The 26561-nt window shown below is 44.4% G+C and overlaps 2 protein-coding genes across 2 annotated transcripts; both read left to right on the forward strand.

The window, feature by feature from the left end:
• The first annotated feature begins 758 nt into the window (after window positions 1-758).
• LOC125553367 (histidine-containing phosphotransfer protein 2-like) lies at window positions 759-3736 on the forward strand. Its single transcript, XM_048717161.2, has 6 exons — window positions 759-982; window positions 1077-1192; window positions 1279-1347; window positions 2453-2524; window positions 2924-2996; window positions 3405-3736. Exons 1-6 carry the CDS (start codon window positions 923-925, stop codon window positions 3441-3443), a joined length of 429 nt encoding a protein of 142 aa, XP_048573118.1. The 5' UTR covers window positions 759-922; the 3' UTR covers window positions 3444-3736.
• A 12644-nt stretch (window positions 3737-16380) lies between these two features.
• Window positions 16381-19377, forward strand: LOC147974349 (histidine-containing phosphotransfer protein 2-like). The gene is made up of 6 exons (XM_087519450.1): window positions 16381-16622; window positions 16717-16832; window positions 16919-16987; window positions 18093-18164; window positions 18564-18636; window positions 19046-19377. The coding sequence occupies exons 1-6, from the start codon at window positions 16563-16565 to the stop codon at window positions 19082-19084; spliced, it is 429 nt and encodes a 142-aa protein (XP_087375576.1). The 5' UTR covers window positions 16381-16562; the 3' UTR covers window positions 19085-19377.
• The last annotated feature ends 7184 nt before the right edge of the window (window positions 19378-26561 follow it).

Below are 26561 nucleotides of genomic sequence, written 5' to 3' on the forward strand. Positions count from 1 at the left end.
CGGCTTTGACCTAACGGCCTCCGTTTGCTGGAATTAATCAGAGTAGTTGAGAACAAAGTGACGAACGGATGCGTAATGCGTGGGAATCTGCCGAATAGTTTGGGCCGAATCCTGAAAAAAGTTCAAAGCGCTGTTCGATGAGCCTGCGTAGTATTAGTTTGTTGGTTAGGTAGGCTAGCCAAGCTAATGATGCTTAGCTGGTCTTTTTGAATGATTAGCCACACTGGGACTGAGACATGACCCAGACTCCCATGGGGGATAGCAGAGGGGAATCTTGGACAATGGGCGAAAGCCTGATCCAGTAATATCGCGTGAGTGAAGAAGGTCAATGCTCCTTGTAAAGCTCTTACGTTGAGTGCGCAATCATGAGTGAAGAAGCCCCGGCTAATTCCGTGCCCGCAGCAACGCTAAGACAAGGGGTGGGGGGCAAGTACTCTTTGGAATGATTGGGCGTAAAGGGCATGTAGGTGGTGAATCGGGTACGTTGAAAGTGAAACTGTGAAAGTCATAAAAAGTGATGGAATGTTCTCGAAACCAATTCACTTAAGTGAGACAGAGGAGAGTGGGTGGTCTTCTATTCATCCCTATAAACATTGTGAGGGATTAAAGTTTTTTTTTGAAAGGAAAAGAGATTAAAGTTGAACACGTGGACACACAACCGGTGGCTCCATGCATGCATGCATAACGCAATACGCACGCGGGCCGTTTCCAAGCTAACTAATGGCTCCCGGCCGACGACGCAGTACAGCTAGTAGAGCACTCGCTGCCAAACGCCTACGTGAGAGACCCTCGTGAGTCGTGAGCCCAGCTATACAACCTCCGCTCCTCCTCGATCCCGTCCTCGTTCACTCCGCATCCCAGCCGAATTCCCCCCGTCTCCACCGCTCAGTCCCCGGACCGCCGGACCTCTCCTCGCCTTGCCATGGCAGCCGCAGCACTGAGGGCGCAGCTCAACGCTCATATCGCCGGCATGTACACCGAGGTGAGCCCCCTCCCCTCCCCTCAAGTCGTGTGGTTGTGGAATTTGGCCTGACTTGGCCTATGAGTTTGCCTTGCCGTGGCCGACGTCAATCCAGGGTGTCGTGGATGAGGACACGCTCGAGGAGCTGCGGGACGAGGGCACCGCCATCGAGGTCTCCCGCCTCTTCATCTACGACGCCTCCGAGATCATTGACGACATCGACATCCTGATGTCCGCCCTCACGCCATCTATCATCTCTCCCTCTGCTCTCTGTCTCGGTACTGACTCATCTTAATTATCTGCTCTGGAAATCGCAGGGAGGAGCCCGAAGTGGACTTTGACGAGGTGGAAGCCCTGACGCAGCAGCTCATGCGGTGCACCTCCAGGTGATAACCATCATAAACCCTTTCTCTCTCTTCCACCTGCTTATTTTTAACTTTATATATGTTTGTTTGCCCGCTGCGTTAATGTCGTGCGATTCAGATCTGTTTATTATACTGGGCGAATGATTCTTATTTGTCGGTTGCACTGCCCCATAGGCGTAATTAGAAGAATCAAGTTTAGTTGCGTTTAGTGTAGCGGAGTTTCCGGTATCCCGATTAATATCAATGATGAGGATAAATTGTTGTCATTTTCGGAATATTCCTGGTATTAATGATCTGGTATTCTGTGTATTACTAATGGTGGTTTTTCTGGTATTAATGATCTGCTATTCTATGTATCTCTAATTATGTTTTTTCTAGTTTGTCCACGGCATCGGTGGTTTTCTTTATTTGGATGTGTCGGCACGGGGTGCGTACCTCACGACACGGCCGCACAATTGAGGTTCGTGTCGTTCTACAGGCGCCGTATAGCCATAGGTTGAAGAGCTGAGTTTAGTCATATATCGTGTAACGAATTTTTTTGGTATTCTTCCCAATTTCAATCAAATCGTATAGCTTGGCGAGGGGAATTTTTGTCGTTTTGCAAACGTTTGTTCTACTATCGTGTCTGTTCTTCGGGCAGTGCCATTATTCTAGTCCGAGCATGAAAAAAATTGTTGTTTTATAAGCATGGCTGGTATTAATGATCTGCAATTCTACATAACACCAATGACCATTTTTTCCGTTTCTCCATTGGAACGGTGTTGTTTCTATTCAGATTTGTCAGGCGCAGGGTGTGTACGTCATGGACGTGATTCGGGTGTCGTATATCCAAAATTAGAAGACCTGATTGTAGTTGTGTCTCGTGTAGCGGAATTGTCAGTATTCATGACAATTTCATGGTTCGTCAAGAAAAACTTTGTCGTTTTCCGAATATTTCTGGTACTACTGATCTGCTATTGCACATAACGGCAATGGTGTTTTTTTCTGGTTCATCAAACGATTCATGGAGTTGACAATCATGATAGGAAATGGCTCCTTGGGAATATTATTGAGTTGACGTCTCAGTTTAAAATAAGTCTGATAAGTTCCTAATTTCCTGATCTGCAATTTTTTTTGCATGTTTCAGTGTTGGTGCACAGCAAGTGAACCTCGCCTGCATGCACTTCGGCAATTTCTATGCCATACAATACAAACATGGGTCAGAACTCAACAGCTTATTAAATATTGTTACACAATAATTATTCACAACATTGTTTTTTACTGTCTCCATGTAAACCTGCCAGCTCATGTTGTCTTTTCTGTCGTTATTTTCAGCTCATACCAATCTAACGTTGTTAAGAAGTAACGTGATTTGCTTTTTCACTTCATCTGCAATCACGTTGTTGATATTACTCGGTTCATTATCTGAATATGCTACATTTTGATGGTTCTCTTGTAATTTATTGGCTCTAGACTTCTGTTTATCGCACAACTAAATTCATATATGGCTAGAGATTTTTTTCTTTTGAAGTATAGGGTTACAATTTTTGAACCATTTCATCTCAGTTCTGTTAACCTCTTCAGAATTTGACGATGTGGTATTTTTGCATTATTTCAGGTGTCTCGTGTCATTGGCTCTTGTTAGGAACGAGTTCTATATTGTGCGACATGAGTTGGAGATCATGATGCAGGTAGCACCTTATGTGCCTAATGTTGGATTGTGATACCAAATTCCCACTAGTTTCATAACTCATAGATTGGTCATATTAAGATAGAGAAAAGGGAACAATCTTTAATCCTTAATCTAATTCTTTTGACATTTAGATTTGGATCACTTAGTTTGAGGTACCGAAAAGTCTCATTTAGGCATTAAATGATTATGTGGTAATTTTGTCATCATGCTTGGTAGATGCACATGGTAGCTAAAAAAAGTGGTAGAAATTCTTTGTTTCCCAGCTTAAATTAAGCTTCGCCAAATGCCCAAATAAGAAACTAGCTAACTTGTAACAAGGCTGATTAGTGAAACCACGTGACTTGAGCATCATTATGTGCCATAGACTTATCTTAATCATTGACCTATTATTCATCTTTTGATGCAGCTCGAAGAGCAGATCGCGGCATGCGGTCCTAACTCCTAAGTAGCGGCAAGTGAAGGGGGAAGAGCGTGGCCCCATGCAATCCCTTGCATTATGCGTTCCATGTATCTCCGAAGATGTAGCGGTTTTCAAAGGGTGCGCGTAAAACTTAGATGAATATTCTCGTGTCGGAACTTTGGGCTCGTAACCCTGTGAACGGAAACTGTTGTCGTGTGTTGATGTCAGTGTGAAGTCCATATTCTAGTGTGTCGTGGATGTGTTGCCGCCCTTCCTATGGGCTGTTTATAAAACCTATACCTGGCTGGTTTGTCCTCTAGTGACTTTGTTTTGTTGTATGTTCTGTTTGTTTTTCTCTACAAGCAAGTCTTGTTGTTGGTTGTTGTACCAGAGTGTAGCCAATCACCATATTTGGGCATGTTAAACAGGTCTTTTCGGTCTGAAATTTCAGCGTGGCCTTCTTATAAGAGTATGACGGCACCACGAGCAGTAGCCGGAGGTGGGCAAAACAGAAGGGATGGTCTGCGAGGTCACATCCCGGGATCACAAAGCTGTCGGTTCACGAGACAGCGTGAAGAGCATCTCTGGGCTTAGCTGTATTTGCATTGGTATGAAAAGTTTAGGCTAATTAAGTCGCCAATTTCAGCTCCAACGATGATCGCTGGAACATCATACCATAGGGCCCAGCTTAACGCCCATATCGCGGGCATGTACACCGAGGTGAGGCCCCTCCCCTCCCCTCTAGTCGTGTGGTTGTGGAATTTGGACTGACTTGGCCTATGAGTTTGCCTTGCCGTGGTCGACGTCGATCCAGGGTGTCGCGGACGAGGACACATTCGAGGAGCTGTGGGACGTGGGCACCGCCATCGAGGTCTCCCGCCTCTTCATCTACGACGCCTCCAAGATCATCGACGGCATCGACATCCTGATGTCCGCCCCCACGCCCTCTATCATCTCTCCCTCTGCTCTCTGTCTCGGTACTAACTCATATTAATTATCTGCTCTGGAAATCGCATGGAGGAGCCCGAAGTGGACTTTGACGAGGTGATAGCCCTGACGCAGCAGCTCATGCGGTGCACCTCCAGGTGATGACCATCATAAACCCTTTCTCTTTCTTCCACCCGCTTATTTTTAACTCTATGTTTGTTTGTCCGCTGCGTCAATGTCGTGCGATTCAGATCTGTTTATTATACCGGGCGAATGATTCTTATTTGTCGGTTGCACTGCCCCATAGGCGTAATTAGAAGAATCGAGTTTAGTTGCGTTTAGTGTAACGGAGTTACCGGTGTCCCGATTAATATCAATGATGAGGATAAATTGTTGTCGTTTTCGGAATATTCCTGGTATTAATGATCTGCTGTTCCTTTTTCGATTTCTACTTTCATTTACGCCTCAAAATACTCTAAAGATATATATGACAAAAATATACTCTACATAAAGTTTTTTCTAAAAATAGTTATGCATTTGAAAATGTTAAATGTGTATAGGAAAATATTGACCATGTATGAAAAAAATGATAAATTTTTATAATATGTATACAAATTTTAATCAAGTATTTGAAAAAATGTTGAACATGTATTTAATAAATGTTAAACAAGCATATGGAAAATGTTAACTGTGTAGTCCCTCCGTCCGGTGAAGGGTGTACGTTTGGCTTTAAATTTTGTCCACAAAAGAGTGTACTTCTATCCTCCCAATGCACATGAAAGTAGAAAAAAATGCTTCTCTGTCATCACACAGTAATCAAGACCAATAACATTCTACACTTAGCTCATTGGGGTTTTGGTAATTAAAAAAAAGAGATGGTGACTTTCCTCTTCCCAATGCATTTTTTACTCCACTCATTTATTTGTCCTAAATTTTTTATATGTAGACCTTTCACCGGACGGCGGGAGTATGGAAGAAATGTTGACCATATGTTCAAAAGATGATGAACAAGTATCTGAAAAAAAATGTTGAACAAGTATTTGAAAAAATCTAACTCAAGCATTTGAAAAATGTTAAATGTGTATGAACATATGGTCTTCACAGTCGCATATGAGCGGCTACTAGAGTCATTCGTGGTTTGTTGTTATTTGCGCCACATGTACAAGGAATGTCGGGATGGAGTGCATCCACCGTTAGCCCTAGTTTTCAAAAATTTGCGAGCTAGCTGGTTAAAGGGAGCGGGAAGAGGACTTGGAGGAGGGAGAGGGCGAGGCCGTGGCCATTGTGGCAGGACCGGTCATGGACCAGGGCACACCTAGGAGGAAGCTAGCGGGGAATCATAGTATGAGCACCCTGATGCCTATGTGCACAAGGCCGAACTGAACAAAAACCAAGCTTCAGAGCTCGCAGCGACAGTTGATCCAGTGGCAGCTGAGTTAGCCATAACAGCTATGTCGGCCCAAGGCAAAACACCGGCGCTACCTTCCCCTCAAATCCCATCGAGCCCCTCGTCTTGGCAGGAACAAAACATGTCAAGGACAAGTGATTGCAGCAGATAAGAACGCGTTGCATAAGAACGCTGGCAACACAAAAAACCCAATGGAAAAATTGTTAGGCTCACTAGAGGAGTGATGCCATGTCCAATGTGTGTCTTCTGCTGGAATTGTTGCGGTGCGGGCAGAGCCACGACAGTCAGTGAGCTTTGTGATTTCACAAGGAAATTTCCCCCCGCCATCCTCTACATAGTAGAAACCCAACAAGAGTCTCGAGGGTAGAATCTTTAGCAGGAACATTAGGGTATGATAATGGATATGCGATTGATAGCCAGGGAAGCAGTGGCGGTATTGGCATTTTCTGGAATAATGAAATAAAAATAGATATTCTAGGTTACTCTGTGTATCATGTTGAGTGCTCCGTTCTTGAACCAAGCCTTGTTCCTTGGAGAGTTACAATAGTGTACGGTGAAGCTCATACCCACTTGAGGCACCAAACATGGGATACTATTAAAAACATTAGTACTTCCAGCAATCTCTCATGGCTTCGCCTGGGTGATTTCAATGAAGTTCTACATCTGGATGAGCACAAAGGAGTTGGACAACGTAGCAGTGTGCAGATCCAAGCTTTTCAAGATAAGGTTGATGTCTGCATGCTACTAGATTTGGGTTACTCAGGCCCGGCCTTTGAGATGAAGGTTACATGTGGTACTTTCACAATGGTGCGCCTAGACCGAGTGCTGGTTTCTGTGGACTGGCAGCAAAGGTTTCACTTGCTGATTAAACTCACTTGACAGTCGTGACTTCATATCATGACGCGATATTGGTGGACTTTGTATCGGCAGCAACAACATAACACTATTGGGAATATGCCCTAGAGACAATAATATTGTATTATTATAATTTCATTTTCATAATTAAGAGTTTATATTTCACGCTATAACTGCTATGATCCTGGAATAGGCGACTCAGTGGAAAACACATATGCACGTGTGGAATGATAAACGGTAAAGAATAGATTCCTAATCTTGCCTCTTAGACTGGCTCAAGTGTTGTTGGTGATCATGTTTTCCAGATCTTAGGAGATCGCTAAGTGTAACGATAGTCCGAAAACAACATTCAGAGTATGAGGTTAGAAGAATGATCATATTGAATCGACCAAAATTTGTGTGTAAAGAATTGAGTTTATATCGTCTGTAATCAATTGTAACAACACATAGTGTTAACGTGTGATTTTTCTCCTTAGACCATGAGAGTATCATAATCACTTCTTACCGTACGGTGGACTTTGGGGTTGCTCAAACATCACCTGTAACATGGTGATCATAATGACAACTTACAGGTTCATCAGAAAGTTTGATAAGGGACTAGATAGCCCGAGAGTGGGATTGGCTCCTATGAAAATGGAGAGATATTCTTAGGGCCCTCTTGGAGTAATGGTATCAATCATCGTCTGGCACGACACATGTGACTATGTCACGGGGATGCCAGAACACGACAACGAGAAAGAAGAACAAAACCGGTTACGAGGATAACGACATCGTGAGCATCTGATGACTTAGGAGGACATCGATGTATCAGGGTTTTGTGAAATATTGCGAAGCAAAGGGAACATCACATGATAACCAAATATTCACTTGAATATCATTCGTGTGCTCATAGGGATTGATATGGACGTTCACGTTTCCGCTATCGGTCATTGAGCGAAGGGGTTTCGTTCATGTCTATGAGTTACCGAACCTACAGGATCCCAAGCTTAAGGCAATTACGATCTGCTGAGTGTTAGCAGGACATGAATGATGAGAATATATTTGTGGAATTATTTCATAAATATCCATAAGCGTTTCGGAGTCACTGAAAAGGTTTCGGAGAGTATCGGCTAATATCGGGTATTACCGATAAATAATATATAGGTGTAAATGTTTTCGGGGCTGTTAAATAATATATAAAAGGGTCTAATATTTATTACAAGGATTTTATAATAAATTAAATACCAACGGTCCTTCAAAGGCGAAACTGGGGAAGGAGCATCGGGCCAACTTGGCCCAATAGGAAGTGGCGACCCTTCCTTGTGTGTGTGTGTGTGTGTGTGGGGGGGGGGTGAATTGGAGTGGGGGAGGAGTCCAACTCCGCCTCCTAAGGCTAGCGCCCCAAGGAGAGACTTTCCCTCCTTGGCTGCCCTCTCCCTCGCCTCCAACCTATATATACCAAGTTTTTTTGCTCTATGGACATATACAAGTTTGGAGCCTCATCTAGTTCCCTTTAGTTCTAGTTCTACTTGATCCTAGTTGATCTAATTAGAGCTAGACCTAGATCCTCTAATCCTCATAAGTAGAATCCCAGTGTGATTCTAATCTCCTTCCTCTAATTCTTTGGTGACGATTAGCTTTGGACGACGAAGCGCTGCCAGGTCATGAAGGCTGCACGCTGGCAACCATGTAGAGAGGCTGTGCTTTCAGTCTTCAATTCGAGGGACTGTTCATCGGCGGTTTGCAGGATCGTTCCTCGATGGTTCAAGGGACTCCAAGTATGATCTAAACTAACACGTTCTTCTTCTGTTGCAACTCGGTGACGGTAACGATCATGATCTCAACCCGTAATGCATCTTCATATTGATCTTGGGTGTGCGTAGGGGCATTTTTTTTTGTTTTCTACTATGTTTCCCAACAAACACAAGGGCCAAGACCTTTTGTTACAAGGTTATGAGGGAAGGACATGAGCAATGGGGTGATATGATTAACACGACATGGCTGCATCGGGTACCACCTTCGGAACAAACAAGTTGAGTACGAAGTTGGCAACCCTCTCTTGCGCTGGAACAATGATACATTTGGCAGTGTATGCAAGGAGATCAAAACAAAGCGAGAATCAGAAAAGCTTTGGTCTGATCCAAACAGGATGGTTCCCATTATCTTGATGGGAATCCCTGGAGCTGTAGTCGTACTCGATGAAGTTGAACTTAATGTAGTCTTGGGAACCCACTTGACCAAGGCTTTGGGAGATTCTTCAAATGCATCAATCTCCTCTTGAAGCTTGTGGTCTTGTGGTGGAAGATCATCTTGAGCTTGTGTTCCTTGGAAAGAAGTAGGATCATACTTCTTTTGTTGAGGAACAAACTTCGTCTTGGGGTATTGATCTTCTTCCCACTCAACTCCATTGGCATTAAACCTTCGTTCAAAACCAATTCCTTGATTCTTCCGGCGTCTTCCTTTCTTGCATACAATTTCCTCAAATTCCTTACTTCCGGCAAGGCTCTTGTAAACACCTTTCTCTATAATTCCCTTCAATTAGCTATTTTCTTGTTCAATTGTAACCTGGCTAAGAGGATCATTAGTGGACTCAAGAGAACTACTAGAAGCAACAACATTGGGTTTAGCATGATTATTGTTACTACTAGAAGAAGAATCTTTCTTACTCTTGTTGCTAGATTTAACACAATTAGAGTTTCTTTAGCTCAATGTAAGTAGACAAGAGTAAACGGCGAAGCGCTGCCAGGTCATGAAGGCTGCACGCTTGCAACCAAGTAGAGAGATTGTGCTTTCAGTCTTCAATTCGAGGGACTGTTCGTCAGCGGTTTGCGGGATCGTTCCTCGAAGGTTCAAGGGACTCCAAGTATGATCTAAACTGACACGTTATTCTTCTGCTGCAACGCGGTGACGGCAACAATCATGACCTCAACCCGTAATGAATCTTCATATTGATCTTGGGTGTGCGTAGATGCACTTTTTTTGTTTTCTACTACATTTCCCAACAAACACAAGGGCCAAGACCTTTTTTACAAGGTTATGAGGGAAGGACATGAGCAATGGGGTGATGTGATTAACACAACATGGCTGCATCGGGTACCACCTTGGGAACAAATGAGTTGAGTACGAAGTTGGCAGGCCTCTCTTGCGCTGGAACAATGATACATTTGGTAGTGTATGCAAGGAGATCAAAACAAAGGGAGAATCAGAAAAGCTTTGGTCTGATCCAAACATGACGGTTCCCACTCACGCCAACCTAAAAATCAATGAAAAATTAGTAGAGATGTACCATCGTGAGGAGGTGATGTGGCGACAACGAGCAAGACCTGAGTGGTTGGCCTCGGGAGACAAAAACTTGAAGCTTTTTCCATCTTCAGGGTAGCATCTCGAGGAAGAAAAATATGACCAAAGCTTTGCAAAATTCTCTTGGTGTAACGGCGGAGGATCCAAGGAGTTGAAAAACATGGTCCATGAATTCTACAAATCTCTGTATACATCTGAGGGTGTAAGTTATATGGATACAATACTAAAAAAATGTCCTAAGCAAGGTCACAACTGAGATGAATGATATGCTAGTTTCCCCTTACACACTCGAGGAACTCAAAAATGCATTCTTTCTCTGTGACACGCTGGTTTTTGGCCTGTTGGCCTAAAGTCCCGCGTGTGCCACTTCATGCAGTGACCATGCGGGATGCAGTTGTTCGACATGCAATGCGCGCGCTCTGGACACCGGGACCCTCAGCCGTCACCCAAACGCCGCCCTTGCGACACTACAGCTTGCCCACGCCGCCTCACTTGCTCTCCTTCTTCCACCTGGCCAGCTCCAAGTCCTTCCCGACATCAGCAAGAGGCTCGCCGGACGTGGACACGACGTGCCCGTGCGGGAATAGTGTGCGGTAGTGCGTCGCTTGACCCACATCATGCGCCCTAGCTTTGCCCTAGTGCATCTACATCTCCCCGTGCCACTCTAGTCACTTCACCACCCGTGCCCGAGCTACACGCCTCGCCAGAGCTCCGCTAGCTTCCTCACGGCGGTGCCCGGTGCTCGGCATCTCCCTCTCTCTTATAAATAGACCCCTCCCTAGCTGGTCAAACCATCCACCACTCCTCCACTGGCCACAAATTGGCCACCGACGAGCGGGGCAAGGCTAGGAGGGCCTCCTATCTTCGATCATCATTGGAGTTGCCTGCGGATCCCCCTAGACCATTCTCTCGCTCCTGCCCTCCTCTGCTTCCAAGACTTCTTCAGGCAAGCTCCTGTTGATCTCTAGAGCATGACGGTGCAGTTGATCCGTCGGAACAATATCGGGAACACCGACTTCGACGAGCTCGATTGCCCATCTTCTCTGGAGAGGAAGCCAGCCTCGCCGTTCGTCCACCTCCGACCAAGCAAGGGGCACGTGCGTGCTCCCCACGCTGTTCTGAACCCATCACGACTATCGCCGACTGCCACCATGGTCTCCTCATTGGAGGATCATTGGCAATAGCCGCCCACCTCTACTCTATCTATCTATCTCTCTCTCTCTCTCTCTCTCTCCCTCTGTCTCCTAAACCTAACACGGGGACCATACTTGTAAGCTTCTCTCTTCCCCCCGGATCATTTTCTATGGAGGCGCCCTAGCAAAATACGCCTTCGATGTGGCCCTCCCTGGAATTTCTGTTAATTCAATTTAAAATTAGATTTTGACCCAAACTTTGACTAGCTATGATTTCTAAACTAAAAGTCAAAATGAGTTGAACTTTTTGCTATAGTTTCGTCATGAGCTGAAGTTTCTGTTGGTGCAATTTGAGATTATCCCTTGCTGTCTAGAATTTATGGTATTAGAAAAAGCTTTATGTGACATTTTCTTTTTGTTATTAAATTTATTTTTAGAAGAAACTAATTGTGTGGGAGAAGACCAGGAGTATCGTGGCACTCCTCTGAACTAAGGAAAGCCACAACATTCATTTGCAAGATGGCATTGCAATGGATTTGGTTCCAATTGAATATAGATTACTTATATGCCTTATGAATTTAAACTATTACCTGCATGCTACTTGTTACATTATGCTCATTTCCATGTCATATGTATGTTGTAGACAGTAGAGTAAATGTTATATGGTTAAGTTAGGATTCATCCACCATTTAGCTCACTATCATGCACCCTATTGCATTGTATGGCTCGAATCATTTTCATTCAAGTTAAACTTGACTATAATCAAAGCTATTAATAGAGTCATAGTGCCACCGAATCGAGCTCACTAGTGCAACCACAATTTCCTGGATGAGGATGTTCTAATTCGCTCTATTGTCATGCCTCTTGCCGGTGCCTCTAATGTTATGTGCACGTGCTACCCTAGCCTGGTAGGCGTCAATAACCTTGTGAGCCCAAGTTTTATGGTACCGAGGTCCTCGTTTGGGACGATAAAGTTTGTTTGGCCACGACGGTGGCGGCCACAATGGTGGCGGACTCACGAGTTGACATAGGAGTGACCCATGGCATAGCCCAGATAGGAGTTTTTCGGAGTGGCCGGGAGAGTGTATATAATAGATTGGTTTTGTTGGAACGTCGTTAGTCCACCCGAATGGGAGCATGAGGCCATGAGTTCCATAGTGTGGGTACAGTGTACTAACCTCTGTAGAGTGTATAATCTATCGATAGCCATGTCCTCGGTTATGGACACAGTTTGTAGTAGGTCACACTATGGGTCAACATAAATAATTAACTTGCACACTTATGAACCGCGAGCTTGCACATGAAGAAGTCAGTTGATCTTGAGGTGATCGTGTGTTGATCACGATGGTATGGTTGCTACCAATGGTGGTTACGAGGTAACCCTTGAGATGGGTAAGTTGGTCCAAGGGACCATGACGGTATTCCACTTGCACACTGCGGTTGGTAACATCATGTTAATGATCATGTTTAATTTTTTGTTCATTCCATGTTATTGTTTGTCATTTTTGCTGTGAGCTTGCGACTACATTCAAAGTACCCACCTGGTGTGTCATGCCAGATGCAGGAGAAACCATGCAAGGAGTTGAGGTTGATCGGTACTTCACGATCTAGGCTGTGTCCTAGCAGTGTCCTTGTGGCATGGAGTTCTGCTACCTCATTGTTTCGCTACTGAGTAGTTGTATCCTCTAGCATCAAGGCCCTTGAGATGTTTAATAGATAATGTACATAGTGGAGTCGCACCGTGTGTGCCGCTTGGCCTCGCTTTCTTATGTAATCATCAAACCTATCTATCCGCAAGAGATCACTAAAGCGGTTATGTATGTACCAAGTTGTTATGTGTTGCCAGAAGACTTGATCTCTGGGCTAGCAATGCAAGGTAAACCGGTTACTCTGAGCCAGGGTGCCACAATTTCAAATGTTCCCAATGAACACTCCATGCTCTGATGGGTTCCCTGCCCATTTTTATCAGTGTCATTGGGATATTTGTGGTAAAGAAGTAATAGAGGCGGTTTTGACAATCGTGAGAGGGGAAGATAGTCCTGAATGCATAATGATACAATTTTGGTTTTGATTCCAAAGGTAACAAACCCAACTCTCTTAACAAAATTTAGGCCTATCAGTTGTGCAATGTTTTATACAAGATAGCTTCCAAGGTTATTGCAAATAGATTGAAGCAAATTTTACCTGATATCATATCTGAGGAGCAATCAACTTTTGTCCTTGGAAGAATGATCACGGATAATATTATTAGTGCATATGAGTTCTTACATTTCATGAAATGCAGCGAGGGAAAAATTTAGTAGCTACTATGCTTTGAAGCTCGATATGAGGAATGCATATGATAGGTTGGAGTGGGACTATTCTAAAGCCACGATGTTGAAATTGGGTTTTTCTCCTACATGGGTACAAATAGTTATGGGCATGGTTCAGACGGTATCTTTCTCGGTTCTTTTTAATCGTGAGATACTTGATCAATTACAACCCAACAGAGTTATCCGGCAGGGAGATCCAATATCCCCATATCTTTTCTTAATTGCAGTAGAGGGCCTTTAATGCCTCCTGAAATCCAGTTCTTCTTCATCATGCTTAAGTGGCACCAACAACTTTGGCTGTGAACCATCTACCCTTTGCAGATGACAACATCTTGCTTTTTAAGTCAAGTCATGATGGGGCAGTTGAAGTATCAAACCTACTAGAGAATTATTGGTTGGGATCCAGACGAAGAATAAATCATGACAAGTCCTTTATATTTTGCAATAGAGAGGATGCCCTCAGGCTCTCAAGGAAGATGTCAAGCATACTTTGAACGTCTAAAATGAGTCGCTCAATGACAGGAAATTGTGTATGCCAACTGATGTGGGGCAGTCCAAGAACATGACTTTCAAATACTTACGTGACAGAGTTTCGGAAAAGCTGAGAGGGTAGATGGAAAAGCTCCTGTCAACTGCATGTAAAGATGTTTTGATAAACTCTGTGCTTCCGTTTCCCGCGAGGATGTTGCGCGAGTGTCACCTTTTCAATCCGACAATTTTGGTAGGGAAGTAAACATGGGAGAAGGAAGCCATGCTGGGTCTCATGGGATGTTACGATGAGACCGATTATTTGAGATCTTTAATCTAGCCCTACTTGCCAGGCAAGCCTGGAGCTTGCTAGACCATCCCGGTTCTCTGAGTTCATTAATCTTAAAAGTTGTCTACTATCCAAATAACTTTCTTCCTGATGCAACCTTGGGACCACACCCATCACAGATATGGCGGGCTATTTTGCATGGGAAAGACATAATGACTCATGGTTTGATATGGAGATTAGGAGACAGAGAATCCCCTGATATTTGGAATGACAACTAGATAACTAGAGAGCATATAAAGAGGCCGAGAACTTCACAAATACCGCAGCCGCCGACAAGGGTCGGTGAACACACTGATTACACTGTGTCGTCAAGGGATGAACTTATTTAATCGTAACTTATTCCCATTGATGCCGAGACTATATTGAAGATCCCTCTTTGCACGAGACAAATATCTGATTTTGTGCTTGGAGTGAGGATAGAAGGGGTATGTTCACTGTGCATTCCACTTACAAGATGATACAGTGAACCAAGATCAGTAGAGAATCATGGCTGTATGAGCAGGGCGACCGATCAAACTCAGAGGCTGATTGTCCAGGATGGACAGACTTATGGCATATAAAAGCCCCTCGAAAATCAAGGTGTTCATGTGGAGATTAGCACAATACTCACAGTGTCCTTCTTCATCATAGAAACATGTCGACGACGAGTGCTTGTTGTTTGTGTGGGTCTAACGATACGTGCAGGCATGCCCTGCTGAATTGCTTGGTTTCAAGGAGCACATGGGCACTATCATACGAGCAAATTGTCGAGCGGTTGAGTCTGAATGTATATGATGACGCCAAACAATGGCTATTAACCATGCATGAGGTGTTATCGCATGAGGAGGATTTTATCATGTTTACGATCACTTTTGGGGATGATATGGGGAGCTCGGCACAAAGCTATACATGAGGAGATATATAAAAGTCCTTTCCCTTTTCAGGATTTTGTGCAGAGTTACTTAACTAAGCTGAGCGCTACCCAAAGCAATGGTCAAGGTCAATGTGGGTTCGGTGGTTGGACCAGGCGGCACTCGAGGCGCAATGGGAGCTATATGCAGAGATCAAGCATGTAATTTTCTGGGTGTGTCAGCCATTGTGTTCCCACATATATTAGATCTTGCTACTGTCGAATCTTCAGCAATAAGGGTGGCACTTGCGCTTGCTGATAATCTCTATGAGAGGAAGATTCAAGTGGCTTCAGATTTCAAGGTGGCGTTGCAGATATACATCAGAAGAGCGCAGCTATATACAGAGCAATCATACATGGATCATAGATCGGAAGGCTACTTTTACTAATTGTATCATTAGCCATGAATTTAGGAGCTTGAATGTTGAAGCTCACAAACTCGTGAAGCATGATTTATCCCTAGGGGTTGACCGCCATGTTTGGTTAGGTCACCCCATAGCTAAAGTTGTCTCGCCTTGCTTCAAAACTATAGGGCATGTGCTGCGGCTTTGACCTAACGGCCTCCGTTTGCTGGAATTAATCGGAATAGGTGAGAACAAAGTGACGAACGGATGCGTAATGCGTGGGAACCTGTTGAATAGTTTGGGCCGAATCCTGAAGAAAGTTCAAAGCGTTGTTTGATGAGCCTGCGTAGTATTAGTTAGTTGGTCAGGTAAAGGCTGGCCAAGCCAATGATGCTTAGCTGGTCTTTTTGAACGATTAGCCACACTGGGACTGAGACACGACCCAGACTCCCATGGGGGGCAGCAGAGGGGAATCTTGGACAATGGGCGAAAGCCCAATCCAGCAATCTCGCGTGAGTGAAGAAGGTCAATGCTCCTTGTAAAGCTCTTACGTCGAGTGCACGATCACGATAGAATAGAGGAAGAAGCCCCGGCTAACTGTGTGCCAGCAGCCGCGCTAAGACAAGGGGTGGGGGGCAAGTACTCTTTGGAATGACTGGGCGTAAAGGGCATGTAGGCGGTGAATCGGGTTGAAAGTGAAACTGTGAAAGTCATAAAAAGTGGTGGAATGCTCTCGAAACCAATTCACTTAAGTGAGACAAAGGAGAAAGTGGTGGAATGCTCTCGAAACCAATTCATTTAAGTGAGACAAAGGAGAGTGGATGGTCTTCTATTCGTCCCTATATACATTGTGAGGGACTAAAGTTTTTTCTGAAAGGAAAAGAGATTAAAGTTGAAACAGACGCTCACTTCTATGAACACGTGGACACACAACCGGTGGCTCCATGCCTGGATGCATGATGCATGCACGCATTACGCACGCGGGCCGTTTCCAAGCTAGCTAATGGCGCCCGGCCGACGACGCAGTACAGCTAGTAGAGCACTCGCTAACAAACGCCTACGTGAGAGACCCTCGTGAGCCCAGCTATACAACCTCCGCTCCTCCTCGATCCCGTCGTCGTTCACTCCGCATCCGCAGCCGAATTCCCCCCGTCTCCACCGCTCAGTCCCCCAGACCGCCGGACTTCTCCTCGCCTTGCCATGGCAGCCGCAGCACTGAGGGCGCAGCTCAACGCTCATATCGCCGGCATGTACACTGATGTGAGGCCCCTCCCCTCCCCTCTAGTCGTGTGGTTGTGGAATTTGGCCTGACTTGGCCTATGAGTTTGCCTTGCCATGGTTGACGTCGATCCAGGGTGTCGTGGACGAGGACACGTTAGAGGAGCTGCTGGACGAGGGCACCGCCGTCGAGGTCTCCCGCCTCTTCATCTACGACGCCTCCAAGATCATCGACGACATCGACATCCTGATGTCCGCCCCCACGCCCTCTATCATCTCTCCCTCTGCTCTCTGTCTCGGTACTGACTCATCTTAATTATCTGCTCTGGAAATCACAGGGAGGAGCCCGAAGTGGACTTTGATGAGGTGGAAGCCCTGACGCAGCAGCTCATGCGGTGCACCTCCAGGTGATGACCATCATAAACCCTTTCTCTCTCTTCCACCTGCTTATTTTTAACTCTATATATGTTTGTTTGCCCGCTGCGTCAATGTCGTGCGATTCAGATCTGTTTATTATACTGGGCGAATGATTCTTATTTGTCGGTTGCACTGCCCCATAGGCGTAATTAGAAGAATCAAGTTTAGTTGCGTTTAGTGTAGCGGAGTTTCCGGTATCCCGATTAATATCAATGATGAGGATAAATTGTTGTCATTTTCGGAATATTCCTGGTATTAATGATCTGGTATTCTGTGTATTACTAATGGTGGTTTTTCTGGTATTAATGATCTGCTATTCTATGTATCTCTAATTATGTTTTTTCTAGTTTGTCCACGGCATCGGTGGTTTTCTTTATTTGGATGTGTCGGCACGGGGTGCGTACCTCACGACACGGCCGCACAATTGAGGTTCGTGTCGTTCTACAGGCGCCGTATAGCCATAGGTTGAAGAGCTGAGTTTAGTCATATATCGTGTAACGAATTTTTTTGGTATTCTTCCCAATTTCAATCAAATCATATAGCTTGGCGAGGGGAATTTTTGTCGTTTTGCAAACGTTTGTTCTACTATCGTGTCTGTTCTTCGGGCAGTGCCATTATTCTAGTCCGAGCATGAAAAAAATTGTTGTTTTATAAGCATGGCTGGTATTAATGATCTGCAATTCTACATAACACCAATGACCATTTTTTCCGTTTCTCCATTGGAACGGTGTTGTTTCTATTCAGATTTGTCAGGCGCAGGGTGTGTACGTCATGGACGTGATTCGGGTGTCGTATATCCAAAATTAGAAGACCTGATTGTAGTTGTGTCTCGTGTAGCGGAATTGTCAGTATTCATGACAATTTCATGGTTCGTCAAGAAAAACTTTGTCGTTTTCCGAATATTTCTGGTACTACTGATCTGCTATTGCACATAACGGCAATGGTGTTTTTTTCTGGTTCATCAAACGATTCATGGAGTTGACAATCATGATAGGAAATGGCTCCTCGGGAATATTATTGAGTTGACGTCTCAGTTTAAAATAAGTCTGATAAGTTCCTAATTTCCTGATCTGCAATTTTTTTTGCATGTTTCAGTGTTGGTGCACAGCAAGTGAACCTCGCCTGCATGCACTTCGGCAATTTCTATGCCATACAATACAAACATGGGTCAGAACTCAACAGCTTATTAAATATTGTTACACAATAATTATTCACAACATTGTTTTTTACTGTCTCCATGTAAACCTGCCAGCTCATGTTGTCTTTTCTGTCGTTATTTTCAGCTCATACCAATCTAACGTTGTTAAGAAGTAACGTGATTTGCTTTTTCACTTCATCTGCAATCACGTTGTTGATATTACTCGGTTCATTATCTGAATATGCTACATTTTGATGGTTCTCTTGTAATTTATTGGCTCTAGACTTCTGTTTATCGCACAACTAAATTCATATATGGCTAGAGATTTTTTTCTTTTGAAGTATAGGGTTACAATTTTTGAACCATTTCATCTCAGTTCTGTTAACCTCTTCAGAATTTGACGATGTGGTATTTTTGCATTATTTCAGGTGTCTCGTGTCATTGGCTCTTGTTAGGAACGAGTTCTATATTGTGCGACATGAGTTGGAGATCATGATGCAGGTAGCACCTTATGTGCCTAATGTTGGATTGTGATACCAAATTCCCACTAGTTTCATAACTCATAGATTGGTCATATTAAGATAGAGAAAAGGGAACAATCTTTAATCCTTAATCTAATTCTTTTGACATTTAGATTTGGATCACTTAGTTTGAGGTATCGAAAAGTCTCATTTAGCCGTTAAATGATTATGTGGTAATTTTGTCATCATGCTTGGTAGATGCACATGGTAGCTAAAAAGAAGTGGTAGAAATTCTTTGTTTCCCAGCTTAAATTAAGCTTCGCCAAATGCCCAAATAAGAAACTAGCTAACTTGTAACATGGCTGATTAGTGAAACCACGTGACTTGAGCATCATTATGTGCCATAGACTTATCTTAATCATTGACCTATTATTCATCTTTTGATGCAGCTTGAAGAGCAGATCGCGGCATGCGGTCCTAACTCCTAAGTAGCGGCAAGTGAATGGGGAAGAGTGTGGCCCCATGCAATCCCTTGCATTATGCGTTCCATGTGTCTCCGAAGATGTAGCGGTTTTCAAATGTTGCGCGTAAAACTTAGATGAATATTCTCGTGTCGGAACTTTGGGCTTGTAACCCTGTGAACGAAAACTTTTGTCGTGTGTTGATGTCCGTGTGAAGTCCATATTTTAGTGTGTCGTGGATGTGTTGCCGCCCTTCCTATGGGCTGTTTATAAAACCTATACCTGGTTGGTTGGTCCTCTAGTGACTTTGTTTTGCTGTATGTTCGGTTTGTTTTTCTCTATAAGCAAGTCTTGTTGTTGGTTGTTGTACCCAGAGTGTAGCGAATCACCATATTTACGCATGTTAAACATGTCCTTTCGGTCTGAAATTTCAGCGTGGCCTTCTTATACGATGAGCCAAAGCGCCACATAGTTCTATCAGGAAAAAGGGACATCGTGGGAGTGGAGGGCAAGACAGACATGTCTGAAAATTATGAAAAGTTTCATGAAATTCCTCCCTTCAAAGTCAAGGCTGACCCAAGCATCCTGATAAATGATGAAGATTATCCATGGTTACGGCGCAATAAGCAAATGACACAAGCGAAGAAAAAGTGAAGAATATCAAACTTGTGATTCACACAAATATCAAAGAATTCAAATTTTAACTATTCAAATTTGAAAACTAATTGCACTAGCAGAAAGTTTATAATTTTTATGACCTAAAAGAAAAATAATTAAAAATAAACTTTAATAAAATAAATAAAAATAGAAACAATAAGTATTTTGTTGTAAGTAGAAACAAAATAAAATAAATAAAGCAACAAAGAAAACAAAAAAGTGCCACCTACTAGGCCCCCACGGCCTGAATACGACTAGAAACCCAACCATGGGCCAGGATTCAGGCCCGCAGGTGGCCCAGGAGGCCCACAGGCACACAACGTATGGTTAGGCCCGAAAGCCTACAATTGAGAGGAGCTCGAGTGTGTGGGCGCAGCAGCGCTTATAAACCACTCTCGTGGTCTCTCAGCTAGCGAGGTGGTACTAAACTTTTGACGTGGGGCAGCACAAGGCCTTTGGTGCCGGTTGGTACCACCAACCGGGACTAAAGGGGGCATTGGTCCCGGTTTGTGGCACCAACCGGGACCAATGCGCCTCGCCCCTAGCCCATGACCATTAGTCCCGGTTTGTGCCACAAACCGGGACTAAAGGGTTGGTCCTCGTTGCGGTCACAGTTTAGTCCCACCTCGCCAACTGAAGGGGGCTCACACCGGTTTATAAGCCCTTCCCTCTCTGCCTTGTTGAGCTCCTCTCAAAGTGAAAATAGATGCCCTTATACAGGAAATTTGACCTAAATTCAGAGTAAATTTATCTGAAATTCATAGAAATTTACTATGAATTTAGGTTGAATTTTCTCTATAAGCGCATCTATGCTCATTTTTAGTAAAGTTAATCACAAACTTGTGATTCACACAAATTTCAAAGATTTCAAATTTTAACTATTCAAATTTGAAAACTAATGGCACCAATAGAAAGTTTATAATTTTTCTGACCTAAAAGCAAAAAGAATTTTAAAAATAAAAAAAAAATAAAAGAAAATAAATAATGCAAAAAACAAAAAAAATGAAAAAAACTATTTTTATAGTAAAGTTAATCACAAACTTGTGATTCACACAAATTTCAAAGAATTCAAATTTTAACTATTCAAATTTGAAAAGTAATGGCACTAACAGAAAGTTTATAATTTTTCTGACCTAAAAGCAAAAAGAATTAAACAGAAACTTTAATAAAATAAATAAAAATAGCAACAATAAGTATTTTGTTGTAAGTAGAAACAAAATAAAATAAATAAGGCAACAAAAAAAACAAATTTTAAAACTAATGGCACTAACAAAAAGTTTATAATTTTTGTGACCTAAAATAAAAGTAATTAAAAATAAACTTTAATAAAATAAATAAAAATAGCAACAATAAGTATTTTGTTGTAAGTAGAAAGAAAACAAAATAAATAAATCAACAAAGAAAACAAAAAAAGTGCCACCTACCGGCCCCCCACGGCCTGAATACGACTAGAAACCCTACCATGGGCCAGGATTCAGGCCCGCAGGAGGCCCAGTAGTCCCACAGGCACACAGCGTACGGTTAGGCCCGAAAGCCTACAATTCAGAGGAGCTCGAGAGGGTGGGCGCATCAGCGCTTATAAATCACTCTCGAGCTCTGTCAGCTAGCGAGGTGGTACTAAACTTTTGATGCGGGGCAGCACAAGGCCTTTGGTCCCGGTTGGTGGCACCAACCGGGACCAAAGGCCTCCGCTTCCCGCCCTTTGGGCTGCCGAAAAGAGACCTTTGGTCCCGGTTGATGCCACCAATCAGGACTAAAGGGGGCCAGTATATAAAAATACACTTGTGAAATTTTCATTTAGTTCCTCATTCTCCCGCTCCCTCGCCGTCCTCTGACCCGTCGCCCGTGCCCGTCGCCGCCGTCGTCGTCGCCCCCGCCCCCATCGCCGCGCGCCACCCTTCGCCGTCGCCGTCCGCCTCACCGCGCCGCCCCGACGCCGTCACCGCCCCGCTCCACCGCTACCCCGACCTCGCCGCCTCGACGCCACCGCTGCCCCGCGTCGCCTCGACGCCGTCCCTGCCCCAAGCGCCACCGCCTCTGCCTCAGGCCGGCCCCGACCCCTCCCCGCGCTCGTCGTCGCCGTCGCTCGGGGGAAGCACCACGCCGGCTCCCGCGACCCGTTCATCCCCGAGGCTGTTCGTCCGCCGCCACACCGATTCTGGCCGACGACCTCGACCCCTCCCCGCGCTGTGAGCCCCTACCTCCTCCCCTTTCCTTCTCATTGCCGTCCCCACATGCCATCCGTAAGCGCCACCGCCAACCATCGTCGCCGTCGCCGACCACCGCGGCCTATTTTTCATTTTTTTGTTAAGATGTATGTATGTATGTATGTTCACTGTATATATAATGCTCTGTATATGCTGTATAATGCTCTTTATATGTTCATATGTAACATTTAAGAAAAAAAGTGTTGTGTTGGAGAAGAAAAGAGCAAGAAGGAAGAAGGAAAAGAAGGAGCGTGTATATGTCCTTTTTTTAGATTTTTTGTTTTTTGCATTTTTATAAAATGTATATATGTATGTATGTTCTCAGTGTATATATATGTTCATGTATGCAAAAGATAGATTTTTAGAAAAGTTAGGATGTTTTTTTTTCATAGATTTTTTTGGTGATATTAATTATTGTAGAATATGCAAATGTTTGTATATTCATATGAAAAATGCATTAGGAAAAACCTTTACTTTTTTTCTTCTAAATTTTCTATTTGAACACTTTTTAAAAAAACAAGCAATACTACTTCATGTATTTTGTCGGAAAGTTGCTAAGTGATATTAAGAAGGAAGAAGAAGAAAAATAATGAGAGGAAAAAGGAAAATAAGAAGAGGAAGAAAGGAGAAGAAGAGGAGAGGAAGAAGAGGAAAAATAAATAAGAAGAAGAAAAAAAGAAGAAAAAGAAAAGGAGAAGAAGAAAGGAATAGAGGAGAAGAAGAGAAAATAGACTTCTCCTCTATTCCTTTCTTCTTTTCCTTTTTATTTTTCTTTTTTTTTCTCTTCTTCAATCTTCTCCTCTATTTATATCTTCTTCTCCTCTTTTTATTTCTTCTTCGTCTTCTTATTTTTTATCGGATATGTCGTTGTCGATATACCCCGTGTCCCGATAACTTCAACACGAGGGGGGGGGGGGATTCGACCTACCCCCTCCCCGATAACATTATTTTCCTATGTATGTATGCAAAAGTTACATTTTTAGAAAAGTTTTATATATCTAGCTAGGAAAGGAAGAAGAAGAAAAAGAATGAGAGGAAAAAGGAAAATAAGAAGAGGAAGAAAGGAGAAGAAGAGGAGAAATAAATAAGAAGAAGAAAAAAGAAGAAAAAGAAGAGGAGAAGAAGAAAGGAATAGAGGAGAAGAGAAAAATAGAATATTCTATTTTCTCTTCTTCTCCTCTATTCCTTTCTTCTTCTCCTCTTTTTTTCTTTTTTCTTCAATCTTCTCCTCTATTAATATCTTCTTCTCCTATTTTTATTTCTTCTTCGTCTTCTTATTTTTTTATCGATATGTCGTTGTCGATATACCCCGTGTCCCTATAACTTCAACACGAGGGGTGGGGGGGGGTGGTTCGACCTACCCCCTCCCCGATAACATTATTTTCCCATGTATGTATGTCGTCGTTGTCGATATAACCCCCTCCCGGATAACTTCGACCGTGATAACTTATACCACGGGAGCACCCCTCGGCCCTCTCGCTCGACCAAAAATCTCGAGGACACCCAAACCCTAGAAAAAAACGATGTCGGTCTCCTACCCCCTCCCGCCGCGCCCCTACCCTTGAAGCGTTGCCGAGGCCACAGCAAACCTGGAATAAGCTAGGTCTACGTTTGCCACTAATATATCCACCTGCTGTCATGTTTGTGTAATAATTGCCATGTTGTAATATTTGCAGAAACAATGGAGTTCGGACAAGACGAGGAACAAGAACAGGTGTTGGGGGACATAATCTTAGCCGGAGGTGATCTCATGTCGTATCTTAACGACAATGATGGTCTGGAAGCAGAACAGGGTGAAGAAGAAGCAGGCTACGGTGATCGAAGAATGGAGGAGGAAAGACATGATTATGATGGCTCCGGTGACCCAATGTTGGTGCAAGAAGAAGCCCGTGGTGACGGCTCCGGTGGCCGAACAGAGTCCGGCCAAGTAAATATATTAGTTAAGCCTGTGATGACTAGCTAATTGATGCATTCATTGTTTTGGTATGTACACATATTAATTAACTCTCGTCTAATTCTTATTTTTTATAGCCCTCTAGATCGAGCACAACTTCAATAAAGAGACGAGGCCCAAAGAAAAAGTTGTGCTCAGATGAAAGGTTTGAGATCACAGCAATCGCGCGCGATGGCATGCTGATTGAACCCATCCGGACAAAGGAAGCATTTGTTGCTCAGTGCGGGGTTCTTGTTAGGGACAAGATCCCGATTAGCATCTAGCAATGGTATAAGCCTAAGAACGAAGACCCTGAGGTGTCTTATGCCAATGATATGCAGAAAGATGATCTTTGGACTGAGCTGAAGGCAAATTTCACCCTACCGCCAGAGGAGGATCCGGAGAAGCCAGTTAAAGAGCAATTAATCAAGTCTCATGCTCTTAAGAAGATGGCAGACCTATTCAGGAGGTAGAAGAATGAGCTGAAAACGTTTGTCGACAAAGAAGAGACACCGGAATTCATCGGCAGATATGAGAAGATCAGAGATCACTGGCCCGCATTTGTGGCCTACAAGACATCGGAAAAGAGTAAGAAGATGTCGGCGACAAACAAGAAAAATGCTGCAAAGAAGAAGCCTCACCATCGCACGGGGTCAGGTGGCTACCTCAAAGCCTGGCCTAAGTGGGCCAAGGCTGAGAATGATCTTCTTGATAAAGGGATCGAACCAGAGACAATGAACTGGCTAGACCGTTGCCGGACTTGGTTCTTCGGGGCTGGCGGAACCTTGGACCCTGTATCAGGGAAATGCGTTTGGACGGACAAGCAAATGAACATACCAGTCAAGAAGCTAAAGGCTAAAGCACTATATCGATGCAGCGCAGCAAGGGACGTTCGTTCCAGACAGAGAGAACGACGAGCTCACAATGACCCTCGGGAATCCTGAGCACCCTGGACGGACACGAGGCATGCCAGGCTCCGTTCCGTGGAATGCTGGTTTTCCGGACGCAGGCGGTTACAAATGCCAGGAGAGGAGGAAAAAAGTGGAGCATGCCCAAATTCAGATGCTGCACGAAAGGGTTCAAGCGCTAGAGGAACGAGAAGTAGCTCGCAGCAAGTGACCTGACGAAACTACCCCCGAAGCTACCCCGCCATGTCAGCGGAGAAGCAGCGTGGCTTCCACCGAGCTGCTTCAGCCGGAGCATGTCTTGACGGCTCCTGCTAGCTACCCCGTGGATGCTATCACGGAGTCTCAACATTGCCACCTTATGACGCAATGGCAGAACTTCAAAGTCAAGGTGGCTGTCGGCTCTGTTCGACCTACTAAACCCGGCGCAACTTTTTACTGTAGTCCGATTCCAGAAGGATATGCCAGGGTGATGGTGGACGAAATAACGGAGGGATTTGAGGACCTCCAGCTTGACTACCCTACCGGTGAAGGGGAGACTCGGCTGGGTTCTTGTTTATTGACTCCATGCCTATGGCGGAAGGAGCTCATCAAGCTTCTGAACTGGACGCCTCCGCCTCCTCCTTCGGCGAGTGATCAGGGCACTCAGCCTCCTTCTCCGTCGCGTGGCGGCACTCCGCCTCCTTCTCCACCTGTGCTGGCGCGCCCGAGCAGCCAGCCTCCTCCTCCTTCGCCTCGTCAGCAAGGGCTGAAGAGACCCGCCGCCGCTCTGGCTGCTCCGGCGCGTCGTAGTCCTTCTCCTCCGCCTCGTAAGCAAGGAAAGAAGACAACCGCAGCCGCTCCGTCTGCTCTGCCGGCATCTAGCAGTACAACCAAAGGCGGGAGGCAATACAGATTCGGTCCTTCTCTGAAGACTCCAGAGAAGTTACCATAGAGAGGACCCCGGAGGATAACGCCAAGATCGCGCGAGCCAAAGTGACGAACTTCTTTGAAGGGGTGAAAGCAAAGAAACATCCACCTCCGGAGGAGAAGGTAGATCCGGTGAAAGCGAATCGCACTCTGGCTGCCCTGAAAAAACCAGCAAAGTCTCCGCCGAAAGGCAACTATGACCGCATTATTGCAAAGTCATTTGTCGAAGCGGAGCGGTCGGGATGTACTGTCAGTGATCAAAGGTTAAAAGAACGATGAGCTGGGAAAAAATTGCCCAGCTCGGCGAACAAGCGAACCAATCGTGCCCCCCGCTCAAGGTGCCTACTAATGATCCGAGGATGGTGCCCGGTTATAGCATTCTTGGAGATTACCTGCCCGACGATGTACATTATGATTTCTTGGAGGTGGAGGAACACAAATACGAGTACGGGAAGCCTCTCGTCAAAGATGAAAGATCTCTAACAACGATGATGCAAAGATTCCATGATTAGTACATGAAAACCTGCAGAGAGTCTGGGAGGAGGAATACTTTGACGCTGAGAGTTAGAGAGGAGCATGACCTCGTTGGAATTGAACTATTGCATGTTCCATTTGAGGAGTTCTTCCAGTTTTTCAATCAAAAGGCCCTCGATAAAGTAACGGTCACTTGCTACTATCTGTAAGTAGTACTACTTCTGTCATTAAGTCTCTCTATATAGGTCAGCTCTTTCATTGCATGTATTTATAATTATCCTCACTATATTATGTAGACTGAAGATCGCCGAATTGAAGAAAAGACAAATCGGTGATATTGGGTTCATTAACACAAATCTCATAGATGCAACTGAGGTTAAATATCGTGCCGAAGATACCGAGGCCAACTTGCTACGATC

This window comes from Triticum urartu, chromosome 4A (assembly GCF_056163025.1).
Source record: "Triticum urartu cultivar PI428250 chromosome 4A, HENAU_Tu73, whole genome shotgun sequence".
Taxonomy (NCBI): domain Eukaryota; kingdom Viridiplantae; phylum Streptophyta; class Magnoliopsida; order Poales; family Poaceae; genus Triticum; species Triticum urartu.